General features: G+C 42.5%; 1 protein-coding gene across 4 annotated transcripts in view; it reads right to left on the bottom strand.

Annotated features, from left to right (window-relative positions):
* Positions 1-1271: 1271 nt before the first annotated feature.
* PAK3 (p21 protein (Cdc42/Rac)-activated kinase 3) overlaps positions 1272-15930 on the bottom strand; it is a 35282-nt gene continuing 20623 nt past the window's right edge. For all 4 annotated transcript variants that reach the window (XM_009997145.1, XM_009997147.1, XM_009997144.1 and 1 more), the window contains 8 exons: positions 15102-15165; positions 11578-11626; positions 9656-9768; positions 8715-8832; positions 7432-7531; positions 6821-7017; positions 2905-3042; positions 1272-1526 (listed from right to left, as the gene is read on the bottom strand). In XM_009997145.1, coding sequence (XP_009995447.1) covers positions 1437-1526; positions 2905-3042; positions 6821-7017; positions 7432-7531; positions 8715-8832; positions 9656-9768; positions 11578-11626; positions 15102-15165 — 869 coding nt within the window. In that variant the 3' untranslated portion in view covers positions 1272-1436. The remainder of the gene's footprint in view (positions 1527-2904; positions 3043-6820; positions 7018-7431; positions 7532-8714; positions 8833-9655; positions 9769-11577; positions 11627-15101; positions 15166-15930) is intronic.

Genomic DNA, 15930 nt, shown 5'->3' with positions numbered 1-15930 from the left:
CTCCCAGCAACTCAGAGCTGTATTCAGCAGTGCTTGCTCCTACACAGGACAGCAGACAGCAGGCTGGCTTGATGCCCCTCACTATTTCTGCAATCCCCCTTGCATTTCACACATTTCTCACGCTCCATGCAGAACTCCAGGTTTTAACACACTTTCTCCCAGAGCTGTCTGCAGCACTGGCTCACAGATCTGAACCATGCAAGTTGTCACTCACTTGTGTCAGCCTCAGTTACCAGGGTGGAACTCGTGTGCCTGAACACTGACCCATGCACGAGACTGCGGAGCAGTCCAGCTCCCTGCCCCTCTGCAAGGGGCACAGACACTACCAACCTTTCCCAGGAGCTACAGGATGATGAGGAGAGCAGGCATCCTCAGAAGTGACACCAGTACTCAGTTCTGTTTTGCCCTTCTCTACTCCTGCACAGACTCAGGCTGGTACATCCCACCTCTGAGCAGCTCACAGCATGGCTACAATTCACCTTGAAAGAAGCCCCATTTGGCTCTGACACGGGATGGTTACTCTGGTCCCAGGAAGAGGGAAGCACCCAGTACCCATCTGCTGCCACTGGCTGCTACAGGCACCTTCTTCCAGCCTGGGTCTGCAGACACTGAGACTGCTCTGTGATCTGCAAGGGATCTGCTGGGACTCAGCACCAGGCAAGGCTGGACCTGTTGTCACCTCAGATTTCTCTTACAGCTTTGCATCAGATGAGCCCTTTCTGAGCACAGACTGATCTTTCTGCTTTTTCATTCTAAGTACGACTCTCACCCAGGCATACAGATTACAATTAGTTATACAAATCGAACTGTCAAGAACCAAAACACTATATATTCACAGTTGAAAGCCTGTTATCTCAACAGGATGTTTTGTCTGCCCCAGTCTTGATTAATTTTTGGTTGGAAATGTATTTTCACTTTCTTCCTCACCAACAAGTACCATGACTGGGCAAATACCAGTGAGCGGGCTGTATTCAAAAGGCAGTGCAGTCTGGAGTTTACTAATGAAGGAGACCCTTCTTCAATCCCAAACCATACAAAAAACCCCCATGAAAGGTACTTTCCATCTTTAAGAAACAACTGACAATTTAAAAGTGAACTTACAGCTTATTCACAGGGTGAGAAGGAAGGCAATCTTCCAACTGGATTTGCTTTACCTTGGAAGTGGCTGAGGCAGCAAAGCATTTTCGGTCATCACCTCTCTGTCCTAAGCCCTGTTTCATCTTAAAAATAAATTAAGGAGCCAGAAAGCAGGAAGAAGACAAATGATAACTTTTTTACTCCTTGAGGGACCAGTTGTTCTCCCTCCTACCACCATGACTGTGACCGCTGGTTTGTTCATCCATCCATCTGTCCTGCAGCACAAGAGTTGAGGTTTTACAGAGTTTTTGTTCTCAGTCCTGCTCTGAGCTGGCCTGGGAGAAAGCCAGTCTGAAGTGCTAGCGGCTGCTGTTCTTAATCGCCTCCTTTGCTGCAATGATCAGAGGAGTCAGACTGGAGAGAGGCTTGGCTAATTTTAAAAATGGATGCTGCCCAAAGGAAAAAAGAAAGAAACCATTATATTCCAAACTCAGTTACTCACAGGCTCAAGCAGTATTCCTCTGGTCACCAAGAATGCACAAAAATAGGACTGAGGGGACCATCATCTGCGCCTTCACGTCTAGTACCTTCCTAGCACAGGCAGCCTTGGGCCATAATCCTATTAATCCATTTATCGAGGTGTCTTCAGCTTGCTGAGATCTTTGCCCTGCCAGCACTCTAGTCATGCTGCTGGCTGTCCCAGGGCCCTGGTTTCTTGCGGGAAATTCAAAATAGTTCCTTAGGTTCCTGTATGCCAAAGACATGGGCTGTTTTCCTTGTCAAAAAAGATGAGGGGCGTAAGTCATTCCTCAGGGAACTCAAATACTTCTAGGAAATGTTTATCCCAGTAGCATTTAGGCCCATGTGCTGTGAAGGCCACTGAAGTACAAGTGTTCTGCACCAAGACTAGAGCAGGGAGTCAAGTGAGAGCGCTGATGGACTCAGCTCTGGGTTGCAGTGAGTGCAGTGTCTACCATCCCACCTCCTGTCCCTCCTGTGCTGGTTGGCACCTTCACAGCAGGGACAGCCAAGCAGCACACGCTGCAGTCCCCTCTCTCCTACAAAACCTGGTAGTTAACCTGTAGCAGTCCTCATCTACTTGACCGTGCAAGGCAGCAAACAGAGCTGTGACAAGTCCCACTTAGCTGTCCATGTCTTGGTGGCAGAAACCTCTTAAAGTGGGGCAGGATGGACAAGCTGAGGCCCCTCTAATGCTCACAGTGAGCACCCCGCAGTTCCTTCCTTCCCACAGCCAAATCTCTGACCACTTGGCTGGGACTGATTTAATTGGGTTCTGCCCTGGTCCTACCTCTGTATGTGGTAGTCACCAACACCGTTTGTGGCCTCCTTATCTGGTATCATTCCACTTAAATTATTTTGCCACTATGTAAAACTGAATATACTACCAAAATACAAAATAAGGCCACAAAAAGTATCAGAGGATGGAACACCACCCCTATGAGGAAAGGCTGAGACAGTTGGGGTGGTTAAGCCTGCAAAAGAGAAGACTCTAGGAAGATCTTATTGTAGCCTTTCAGTACTTAAAGGAAGCCTGTAAGAAAGATGGGGACAAACTTTTAACAGGGCCTGTTGCAACAGGACAAGGGGTGATGGTTTAAACAAGAAGAGGGAAGATTCAGACTAGATCTAAGGAAGTTATTACTTACAATGAGGGTCCCTTCCAACCCAAACCATTCTATGATTCTAATTATTTTTCATCTGAAAAGCACCAATGCTGGAGACTAGTATGAGGGGAGTCCATCTGATGCCTTTGATGCCTTTAGCTGATGAGAAAACATTTATGAGCTGTTCCACTTGACATTTTACCTGCAGAAGTTCCTTGGCAGAGCCTCGTCTGTCCACGTCCATCTCCAGGCAGCAGTTTAGGAAGTCGCGGAACACGGCGGAGAGTCGCTCGGGGTTCTGCAGCTCTGGCGTCCCGTTCGTAGCTATCAGATACAGCGCCTGGAGAAACAGGGAACACCAGACTCCACCTGCTTCTTTTATATCCATAACTGCGCACACAGACCCCATTTTTTAAGGTCCAGTCTCCAGTGGCAGTTTTTTCCCTGGCAGAGGATTAGAGATTCTTTTTCTGTATCAACAAAAAAACCCTGATGCAACCACAGCTATTCCAACATCCAAATGTTCTTGCCTTGACAGCTGATTTCATTGGCTGACCTAGTTAATATGAATTACATCAGCAAAAAGCACATTTTGCTTCTTCAAGTATTGACACAAGCTTTACATGCTATGTTAAAGAGTTAACTTGTTCTAACATTATTATTTTAAAGGATTATTATATAAAATGCATCTCTGCAGTGCTTGCTGGTCCCTGAAGTACAGCTTCCACGAAACAAAGGTACTAGAATTTTTTTCTCTGTTCCTGGTAACAGTGACCACCTAAAAAAGAGGTAAATCAATTAGCTTGTTCCTTGGATAAAGAAACAGGAAAATGTGGAACTTCATTTTCAACACAGATATACAAGTTGCACACACAAATATGTTATGAAGGAAATGCATAATTGGCAGACAGAAGCCAACTGCAACTATGTCCTTCAGCAGTCTCCAAATTCCAGATCAGCTTCATTTATGTGGTAAAAGAAAAACTTTTAATGGTCTCATCAGAAAAATTAGCAATTCCATCCCTATGTTGAGCCTGTGCTAATTTTGATACTCGAGCAAATACATTATTCATGTCCCCATTCCAGAAATTGCCAGGGAAGAAATGGGAAGTTTTGGCAGTTGGGTTATGGGAAGTTCAGGCTTGGTGATGTGGAGAAAGTGGCTTGGACTCTCAAAGAAACATTCAGAACATCCTCTCTTAGTTCCCTTCCATGACATGCATGTTGGGCTGCTCAGCCAAGTGCTGACTCTGTGCACACAGGCCTGTCCAAACACTTGAAAATTCCAGGCTAAGCTAAGCTTCAGTTTCTTAAAACCCAAACATGCTGAGAAGCTAGAGAGATGAGTTCGTTTTGCTTTTGCAAGATGTTATTTAGAAACTTAAGACAAACGTTTTGAACTATTCAAACTTAGTATGTCTAAGATATACAGAAATAGGCCCAGGACTCTTCCATACAAATGTCTGCCCTGATAACAGCAGCTCCATGCTACTGGCATTTCAATAGACCATGACCAAATTGACTGTTATTATCCTCTTAAATACCAAGGAAAATTTCCAAGCCTAAAAAGGCAAATGAACTATCCTAGAATGAAAACAATAAAAAGAAGTTTCTTTACTTTTCCCACAACAAAATGTCACAGAATCAGTCTTTTCCTGTCCACGCACAGCTGGTCTCAGCCGCCAGACACAGCGCGAGCAGGAGCTCCTGTCCTGGCTACGGCCAACCTGTGCCAGCCAAGGGATGCTGCTGCTCCTGCAGTAAAGGAAGACAGCACCAGTGTCAGCAGTGGGAATTTTACTCCAGCTACATTTACCCAACTGTGAAGCAGGGGTGGCCAGGACAAATGGAGCTCTTCTAGTTGCTCACTTCTTCACAGAACATGGATCTTGAGGAAGAGTCATCTTTAGTGAGGTATCATACCTTTTTTCTACAACAACAGAAAAAGGCCTATGGGAAGCTGAAGTACTTTCTTACCCTGATTTTGGTTTGCTGTGGCACAGCCAGTAAAGAAAAACAAGTACAATACAAAGGAAATTAGTGTTTGCTGTAGCTGCAAAGGGGCAAAAAGCTCATTCATTTGTTTAACATACCAACAAGAAAGGATCTGGCATACAGTTATAGCTGCAGTCTGTGAAAATAATATCCTAAAGTTATCCAGGCCACCCAGATACATGACAGAAAAATATACAGATGATTTAGGAGCCTGAAACTGTAGAAGATACACAGCATTTGGAATGTATGCTACAGTTTTAAGAAAAATTGATGCACTGTGGTTAATAAATGAAAAAGCAAACAGAAATGCTTAGAGTTTGGCTTTTTTTTTGTTTCCCAATTGCAACTGGGGAGGTCCAACTGGCATTTTTGCATTTCAAAAGGTATTTATCACATCAATGTTTGTCCCCAGGCCCTAGGTATATGCCTGATGGAAGGAAATCACAGTGACATAAAACAAATACCATGACAGAAATATCCAGCACAGTCATTGCTGGAAAATAGTTCATTATTTACCTTAATAAAACTAGCTGATAACTGGGGAACTTCAGGTGGTTCATCACAAGCTGTTCACTGTTCCTAGCTCAGGAGTAAGAACCTCTGCAAAGAGGCCAGGAAGCTACTGCAGGTTATGCCAACTTCAGATGCCTGACTTCAACCTACTGCAATTTTAATCAAGACACCTGAAGCTGCCCTGAAGCTCCAAGTGCTCAAGTTGATCTTAACCCCAGCAGGAGAAGAGGCATGTATGGAGAAAAAGAGCATTTCACTTAATTTGGGTAAGGGCAGGAATACCTGAATATGAACTTGGTCAGAGATAAGGCTCAGGAAGCATGGATTTTTCAGCATCCAGACCAGTAATGCTTATTATCTACACCCGTTTTTCCTGCTTTATACAAGGCAAATGCATTTCTGCAAGGTTTTCCGTGGTCCTCCCTTCACAGGAAACGGAAGCAAAACTGGTGATGTACAAAAGTCTTTGCTGGGAAAACTGGGCTGCAGTGACACAGGCATACTGCCACTGCCAGCCACCGTGCACTCTGCTTATTCAGCATCAATCTGAAGCCAAACCCATCTCTTTCTTATCCCCCCTCAGGAGCTGGCACAGCACATGTGTGCACTGCAACCAAAAACCCCAGGGTACCTCCCCTGGATGATCCAAGAAGAGTCTTCCAAAAAACCTCAGAAACCTTTCTTCAAAGAGTGGAAGACCGAAACGTGTCTAATTGTTGTATTCCTTTATGAAGGAACACAGCTGGGGGTATTTCCTGACAATTCTGTTGTTTCTTTTTTAAGCCTGCAGTGCCCAGTGTGGATGCCAGAGCAAGCACAGCCCTACTGCAATGAGAAAAGCTAAAGGTCCTGCTCTAGTTCATTCTAGCCTTAACAAAAATTATGAATGTATATTTATGTGTCATATAATCATGACACATAAGTAAAGATTAATTTCCTCATAAATTCCTGCATCCTATAATGAATTAACCATGCAGCACTTAACTTTGTTTCAGCTATCAGTCATGAGGTTTTAACTTGGTATACATTGCTCCCCTATTACATGCTCATTTGGTATAAGAACTGGCCATTTCATTTTAAGGAATAAGGATAAAAATGAAAACTTCAAAACATTTACTACAAGTATCTGTGCTGAAATACACTAGTAGAAATGTATTTGGTAATGAGTAATGATGGCATTACTATAACCAATGGCACTTCCTGAAGGCTCAGGTAAGAACTGATCTGGGTTCAAGAAGACTTTCATGCCTGCAGATACAGTTGAAATGCTTTTAATAAAAATTCCCCAACTGGAGAAACTTGCCACTGAAAAATTCTTGTCATTCAGAGATACAGCTCAAAAAGAGTTCAAAAGCTACATGAGAAATTGCAAGCACCCCTGAAGGTAAAAATGGCAGATTTCTGAACTGGCTACATGTCACTTCTCTTTTGAGGTTCTCCCACTGATGTAATAAAAGCTACAGAATATGCTGACATGCTCTGGTGACACTTTTAGAAGCAGGCCTTGGTGGAACTAGTTCAAGCTGATGTGACTGGGACTTCGTCCAATGGGAGACAAAACATGTGACAGATTAGAAAGACAGTGGTATCTGATTTCATTTGCACCTTACCCTGAGAGGATTTTCATTAAGGTAAGGAGGTTCTCCTTCCACCATTTCTATTGCCATGATCCCCAGTGACCAGATGTCCACTTTGGGGCCATATGCTTTTCTTGTCACCACTTCTGGTGCCATCCAGTAAGGAGTCCCGACCATTGTGCTCCGTTTACTCTGCTCAGGGGTGATCTGAGCACAGAAGCCAAAATCAGCTGAGGAGAAAAACAATTCTTGTTAAAGCCACTTGAATTAAGAAACTGAGCAGAAACCTCAATATGCCTGAGAAGGTGTTATTGAATCTATCTGGAAAAGCAGTCATGCTCTGTTTACTCCCTGCTGTAGCAAAGGAAAGACTGAATGGGCCACTTAAAAAACCCCTCAAGTTTCTTTCATGTGGTAGCTTTTATTCACTGGAAGCTTCAGATTGTAAATCTCTCCTTCTGGAAGGGATGTACCCAAACTAAAGCCACTCTTTGACCTTTTTCCTTCCAATGCCTCTCTACTCTTAGCTTGCAGCAGTGGTCAGTGCACTACCACAGGCATCACTTTTGGGTAGCTGGCAGTCACCCAAAAGCAGCCCCACCACACCACATCCCAGGAACACTGGCCTGACTGAGAATACCTACTCAATTTGACAGATCCATCCATTCCGAGAAGAATATTGTCGCTTTTGATGTCTCTGTGAATCACTTGGTTTGAATGAAGGAAATCCAGTGCTTGCAGGCACTGACAGATAAAAAAGAAACATAAGGGTAAAAATTAATGACCTGATTTCATCACCCAAGAAAGTAAATGGCTCTAAAAGATTTCAATTCTAGATGAATTGTGAGTAATGGCAGAATATTGTGCTGTCAAGAGGAATAGCTTGCTGCTTCTACACTATTAGAGCAATAACTTTCTAAATGAATGCATATTAGCTTTTGAAAGAGAAATGTCAATTATTCTTACAGACTATCCCCTCAAAGCACAGACAGAAAGGCTGCTGCTGCAATGGATGTATCCATCCACATGACAAACCATTGTTTGCCAAGAGAGAAAAAGTCCTTTCCTTTGGTACAAAGTGGATCACTTTCAGGTCGGAGGTTCCATGACAAAGATTTTATTGTTAGGCTCCACAGCAGACTTGGAAAGAGCATGTTAGTCATTTTTCAGAAGCAAAGACCATTTTGGGTGGAATACTATCCTTTAAGCTGAGGACTCTGATAAATGAGTGTCTGTTTTTCTTCGCTGTTATTTTACAATTCTGCCACCAGCATGTTTGCTTTTACAGGCAAGGAATGAAGTACAGACATGCTTCAGGCAAATGTTTAAAGAGGCAAAGTTCCATCCACATGACAAACCATTGTTTGCCAAGAGAGAAAAAGTCCTTTCCTTTGGTACAAAGTGGATCACTTTCAGGTCGGAGGTTCCATGACAAAGATTTTATTGTTAGGCTCCACAGCAGACTTGGAAAGAGCATGTTAGTCATTTTTCAGAAGCAAAGACCATTTTGGGTGGAATACTATCCTTTAAGCTGAGGACTCTGATAAATGAGTGTCTGTTTTTCTTCGCTGTTATTTTACAATTCTGCCACCAGCATGTTTGCTTTTACAGGCAAGGAATGAAGTACAGACATGCTTCAGGCAAATGTTTAAAGAGGCAAAGTTGAGAAAAGGAAAAACAAAAAAAAAAAAGAAAAAAAGAAGAAAAAAAGGAGATTTTATGTACAGTAACAGTATATGGGTATAATAACGAGTATAGTAAGTGCAGTGATACTGGCAAGCAGTTCACTTAAGATGCTTTTTCTCCTCTATATCATAAAAGCGACACAGAAACAAAGTTCTGAACATGAAATCACTCATGCTTTTACCACCTGTTTAGAAGTACCATTCTGTCCAAGTAACAGGGAAGCACCTATGGGATCCCTTACCTCCCTACAGACAGCTGCTATCTGTCCCTCATCCATGCATGTCTCTGTAACAACATCGGTTAAAGAGCCTCCAGCCAAGTACTCCATAACCACCCAGAGCTCATCACCAACTAGGTAGCTGAAAGAAGAAAACAACAGCATCGAGATGAATGTGCATAGCTAAATTACTGGATGAAAACCACTACAGTTGATTCTTGTTTCCAGGTAATTTTTAAATCAAGACAGGATTAAAATGAACAGAGGTACCTTCTAGGGCTATACAGTACTTAGGATCTGGGCAGCTGAAAGGAGAGAAGCAACTAAGTGACAAATGAGCTATCCTAGATGGCAAGCAAGTGAAAAATGAAATGAAATTATTAACTTCAGGAACAAGGCCACCCAACTTCCATAGCTGTCCATTGTAGAAGGGTGTGTACCACTGAGGACAGAAACTGGTCAACAGTCTGGAAAAACTTACGTAAAATACATTCAGAAACAGGGAAAACAATTTAAACCTGGCAAGTTACATGTTTCTGGAAACAAAAACCTGGTCTTCCTGGCATCCAGAGCAATGGAAAACAGTGGCAACAGCCCCAAAGAAATAATTTCTGTGATGATTTATCAGCACTTATCATAAGACACAGAAAATATCAACTTAAAACAACAATCAAAAACCGTAACAAAAAAACCACCAAAAATCCCCAACCAACAAAACAACAGGGTTTGGACACAGTGAACTTATAGGTTGTTGTTTTATTAAGATATGGCAGATCCAGGTTTTTGAAAATGGTCTTCAAACTACAATACAGCAGAAAATATTAATGCAGAAAAAAATGCAATCTTTCTATATATTGTATGAGTATATAAATAATAAAGAGGTCAATTTTCTACCAGTGACCAAAGATGTGGTTTTTTTTCAAATCACTGTAAATGAACATTGATGTGATACCAGAACTACTTACCTGTCTAAATAGTTAACAATATTGGGGTTCTTATTTTCCCTCATGACCAGGATTTCATTAATAATTAGTTCCTTTTTGGGCTGTTGTTGTAGATTCATTTGCTTTATGGCCACCTAAAATGACATTGAATTGTATAAACTTCAGTAGTCTGCTATATGAGATCAGAATGAACGTGGAATGAGTGTTTTTGGAATGATGTAGCAGAGCTGTGCCAAACTGTATTGTTCTGAGATATCAGAGCTCAGTACCCTCACAACATCCTGCTTCTCTGCTAGCTTGAGGGGTAGTAACAGGACACATGCAACATATTTTGCTGTGTAAAATCTGGAGAAATCGTCTTTAAAGTATCAACAACAATTCTCTAACACCACTCTCTGGACCTACATTTTCTCAAATGGCCTTAGCTTATCACCATTATTATTAGTCATGCATGTTTTGCAAGCAGCAAATGATATTGTTACTGTGAAAACACATAAAAACAGCTGGTAATACTTTTAGCAATTAAATTATTTTTTATCATTATTTCAGCATATGACTGGATTGCATAACTGAGAGAAAACACCTGCTTACATTATGTATGAAATGTTGTAATAAAAAATACAATCCTAGCACTTTCTAACTTCTCGAATTTTGATTTTGCAACTCTGAGTAACTTTTTTTAACACAGTTGAGATTTGTTTCTCATCCTCCTGGTCCCCACTTCCACGTAACCAGTTCACAGGCCATACTGGGCTGTCACTGACACCTGACCTAAACACAATCGTGGTGTGTAGGAGAGATCTTTGCTCTTGGTAGACATTTTCTCATTTGTCAGTGTGTGTGTCAACCAGCTTCAGTCTGACTAAAACACCAAATTGCATTCTAAACACCATCTCTCCTTAATTAGGTCTTGCATTATACTTTGATGGAAAATCTAGCATAGATCTGAACCAGTGATTAAGATAAATCGGGACTGAATGAGGGCTGCCTCCATCAGTTAGATGACGCATTGATATATTTAGTGTTTAAGACAAAGCTCGTGTGTCCTTCTCTGAAAGATACCACTTCCGTCCTTGCATTCTTCTGATAGTTAATAAGGACAAAGCCTGCCCAAAATTAAGCAATGCAATGAAGCAATTTATCCCTCACAGCAACGGGGGAATCTTTGACCACCCCTGGGGTTCATCCAAGGCTTCTCATTATCACTGATCTTTAGATTTCACAATTTGTATTGCTAACTGATCTATGGCCAGATTTTATGCTGTAAACATACAGAGTTAAATCAAATGTATTAACCAGCATTCTCTGTAATATCAATGCTTCCTGCACACTGGGGAACAGAGATATGACAATTTCTAAAAATTTACACTTGCAGTTAAAATTACATAGTTTTTATCAGGCCCAAAAGCTTGCTGGAATTTCTTTATAGATTTCTCTCCATTGAAAAACCCATTTAGGGATGATGCAACATGGTACCAGGTTGGGAGCAACAACACTGTGGAGAGTACCAACCTGGTCTGAAGACAGAGTTAATTAAAAAAATAATTCTCTTGACAATTGGCCTTAAAAGCTATCGCTGAAGCATCAGCCCAAGCATACAGGGTCACCAAGACTCTTACTGATTCCAGGGGGGACCACTTGCCCCAGAAATTCACAAGCAGCTTTTCAGGCATCAATCCACACCTTAGTGTAATGGTTGCTGGAAAGTGGATGGCTACAGCACGTGTTCAGTTACTGAGGCACAGAACCACACTGCCCTTCAAGAGCTTTCACTGAAAAGCTCAAGACAGCAGATCATGTATTTTGCAGGCTGACACTAATCTGAGCTTCAGAGGAACAGCCTTTCCAGTGCAGATCTACTGGCAACCCAAAGGCTATCCACATCTCACCAGAGGGGAGAGCACTGAACACCTGCAAAATCTGCTGGGACTGTCAACACTTACCTCTTGTCCTGTTGCGATGTCGATGGCTGTATAAACAGTTCCCGATGCCCTAGAAATAAAACAGCAGTGAAGAAATGAGAAGAGGTTTAGACCCTATGAGTGAAAGCAAGCCCAGACAGACCTCTGCTGCCTGTAGCATTTATAAGACAACTTTGTTCATCCCCTCCTTTTTTTGTGTGTGTGATTTTTTTCCAGGGAATGTAACATACAGTCTAGCCTTATTTGAATCTATCTGCAAAATCCAGGCAACACCATGCAGTCATTTTTAGAATCCTGAACATGTGTGACAGACATTTCAGCAAAGGATCCAGACACAGTGCTCTCCAGCATGCAAATAAACTGCTCTCCAACCATCCTGCACGGTTACAGCTAGAGCAGGTTAAGGCATATATTGTTTCACACACACAGAGAACTACTCAAAACAGAGGATCCTTCAACCACTGCTTTATGTGTCAAGCGCCATCAGAAACTGCTTCTGTTAGGACGGACTCTTCATGATGTCTCTGTTTTGCTTCTGTGGCAGACAGGTAGTGTTGCAGAGCCACCAGAAATAAATGGCATGCTCACCTGCAGACTAGGCAGCGTGGGGTTCTGTTTGCCATCTGCCTCTCATTAAAACAGGCTCTTCCCTGTAATGATGTGAAAGGCCAGAAAGGCCATGACCAGAGGAAATCCCTTTGGGTTTAAAAGCAACCAGGCTTGCAAATCCCAGTGGGGCTTCCTTCTGAGCTAAACCACAGGTTTACACTGCCATCCTTGAAGAAGCTCACGTCTGCATGGGCGGTGAGACAAGCGAGAGCCAGGGTGGGAATTCTGAGCAGTGGGAACGCACACCCAGCAAGTGTCCCACTGACTGAAAACACAAACATCAGTTCACTCTTTCTTGCATGATCCCCTGGCTTGTTTGTTTACCTGCAGGCTGAAATATTTCTGAAGCATTTTAATTCAGCAGGCACCAGAGACTGTATGTCTGTGTGGAAAACAATGTTCTCATTGGGCATGCTATGTATTCCTTTAATATAAATGCAAATGCATTTTCTTATGACTAATTGTCAAAATTAATCCAATTTGTTTTTATAAAAAGCTGACACCATTTATGCAGACTAGCAAACACTGTGCTCTACCTCCTGAGCAAAGTCCTGTCAGGGTTTATTTAAAAACAGCTATTAGGATGCTTTTGGTATGCTCCAGGCCATCTGTGAGGGGTTTAGATAAAGGTGAGTAATTTAAGGAAAGCTGTGAATTAATTGAGAGGGCTCTGTGATTCTGTAGTGCAAAGTTTTACTTCTAAGCAACTATAATTTCTGATCTATATCTAACTTTTAAACACTTCTGTAATATCTTGGTTTTAACGCAGCTAGGCAAGTACCAGGGCCCACAATTAGATCTGCGTCACTGTGATCTAGTGCAGTACAAGTTAAAAACCAACTTGAACCCAAGCTGCTCATGGCTCCATACTCATGTGAATTTTTAGCAAGAGCTAACACTGCTTGAGCAAACACAGGCTCTTTACCAAGCACTAGTTAACTACGTTTTCTCTAGTGTTAGCAGCATTTTCAGTCCTCAGCTGGAGACAGATCACAAACTCAGCAGTGAAGCTGACCTGTTCTTCAGCACAGGGCTGCTGACTACTGTTCACTGCAAAGGGTCTGTAAAACCGTCACACTGTGTATTAACAGCTGTATGAAGCCATGAAGTACTACGTGCTGGTCGAGTTGCTTTTCCTTATGTAAGAAGCTGCTCTCTACCTGCAGTTCTCTGGGCAGCCACATCTCTTGCTGCCTTGCAGTGCTCTTATCAACAGCTACTAAAACACTCACTTCCAATACCACTAGTGCCTTTGGCATAACTGTACCCAACTCCCTGCCAAGGCAGGTAGCTCAGGAACTGGCACCTGCATCAACCAAGCACATTCAAGTGCAACTTAGACCAGCCCTGCTGCAGACAGACATACAAACCCTAGCCGTGCAGCAGTCTGGATCCTCCTGACCATCCTATTTAACTATCTTTGTGACATTTTTTTTTCTTTAGGATTTTTCCCCATCAGTGTAAATTGACCTGCAGCATTGCAGTCATGAGCTGGTTACAGCAGCACACTCACTCCTCTGTAAGAAGGGCATGCAATCTTCAGGCTGTACCAAAGGCTGGAGGAAATAAATTTAGATACCCTTTTAGGCCAGATCCTAGCCCCTTGTCTTTCCAACAGTTCTTGAGGCACCTTTGTACAAGCTCACTCCTAGGACTGTCAAAATAAAAGATTGTGAGGGGTGATGTTCACAGTCTTACAGTGACAGCAATAATCTGCTTTACACCATGTTTATTCTGACTCTCACTTCTTCAGTTGACACTTATCTTTTGAGCAAGTGACACAGCTCCAAGTGTCCACTGACATTTTACAAATAACAATAAGAACAAAAGCTTTGGGTAGAAAGCTGGAATCTAAGAAAGGGTTTTTATGCAATGAATGCAACAGAAACATCTTCCCACAAGTGTGCTACCAAATAAGATAAAGCCTGCCAGAGAAAGAGCATGAGGGTGTCTGGCCTTCTGCAGTATGTATCAGTTCCAGGGCAGCAATATGCTACTCTGAGTTCAAACCTCACAAGCAATCAAAGCAGAAAAACATCTCCTGGTGTCAGAAAACAGCTTCTGCCACACACTGACAGCAGTCAGTGATCCTTGTGTTACACAAATGGCATCAGCTCTCCTGGAATTACAACACTGCCAAGGAAACTCTGACTGGGTAGTGAGTCTTTCCATATTTACAATGCAAGTCAGGTACCTAATTTTGATGTAATTTCTTTTGTTCTTGCCTCCTCACATAGGAAATATTAAAATCAATCCTATTTACAGTAAGCAAGGTTGAGTTTCCAGAGGGAATAGCCTGGTTGATTGTTTTCAGTAAACACCTAAAACCTGCAGAATCCACAAGTGGTGGATCAAGCAGATGATGAGCTTCCTCATCAAATACTTTGTACATCAACACTGTGTTTATTACTGAATTCTTGTTTTTTACTACCTCTGCTAGAAGAGAGAGCTTATTATTTAACCTCTGGCCTCAGTTTCTGAACTATGTGATTATAATCTGGATCACTGAATATTTTTTAAACAAAATATTTGAAAGAGATGTTATTGAGAACTGTTATTTGTCTGACAACTATAAGGTGGTAAGTTGCTCTTTTAGGCAATAAAACTTTTAATATTTTTTTAGCGTGGCCATATTATTTTGAGAGATACAAAAACTATTTCTCCTAAGAAGAAGCAAACAAGTGTTAGAGATGTGATGGACAGTAGATCTTCCAGGTTCTGCTCCTTGCTGCAGACCAGGCATGCCAGCATCAAGCTGTCTTTGATGACAATGCCTTCTGACCACATTTATAAATTCCAATCAGTACCGAGAAACAGAAGATTTTAGCCAAACTGGGGTCTGAACATGTTTGGAGCTTGCCTGACTTCACGCTTCATATTACACCAGTAAAATACCTGGCCCATGTTCCTGTAACAGTAACTGTGACTGGACTCACCCTTGGCCGATTTTTTCAAACCGAGTGTATTTCTTCTTAGGATCTCCCACGCTCACAATGCTCCCTGAAAGAAACAAAATTAAAGATGCACATGTGAAAACGGAGATGCCACCTTCCAGCAGATCAATATGCAGCCACACTGCCTTTTGTGACTGTGAAGGATTGTGAGCCTTTTGTATTCTGTTGGGTAACAAAACCAGCACAGGCAGCTCTGCAGCACACACAGCCTTCACAAAGATTGGTTTTCTACAGTCCTTTGGAGTTACCTGGACAGGAAACTGAAAACATGGATAAACATTCACAGGAGACAGAAATCAGAAGAAGTACCGATGCAAGTGTTTGTTGTCTATAAACATTAATGAGAGCTGTAACAACAGAGCTTTTCTTTTCTGAGGAATAAATATTCTGTGTGATTCAAGAGCAGGTTCTTCTGCAGATTAAATGCACCTTGGGTTCTGGAATCAATATTTATGAACAGGTGCTATTTTCAGAACAGAAAGAAAATTGCCAAGTGTTTCCAGGAGGGTATCAGACATATGGGTACGTTCTCAAGACGACCTTGCTTGTGCCATTCCAAGAACCACACCACTTGTCTTCAACTAGCTACAACTTCAATAACCAGCACTGGACTCACACTCTCAGGGCTGCATGCACGCTGACTCCCTAACAAGCCGAGCGGGAAAGAAGCACGGGGACAGGAACACTGCACGGGGACAGGAACACTGCACGGGGGCAGCAGCAGGGAGGAGATGCTGATGGCTGCGGGGCCCGGGCCAGACGCGTGCTGCCGCCTGCCGGCCGCTCCGCGCTGCAGCCGGGGCGGCAGGGC

Source organism: Chaetura pelagica, unplaced genomic scaffold (assembly GCF_000747805.2).
Source record: "Chaetura pelagica isolate M959 unplaced genomic scaffold, ChaPel_1.0 scaffold344, whole genome shotgun sequence".
In the NCBI taxonomy this organism is placed as follows: domain Eukaryota; kingdom Metazoa; phylum Chordata; class Aves; order Apodiformes; family Apodidae; genus Chaetura; species Chaetura pelagica.
The sequence above is the reverse complement of the archived record's forward strand: the minus strand, read 5'-3'. Positions and strand labels throughout refer to the sequence as shown.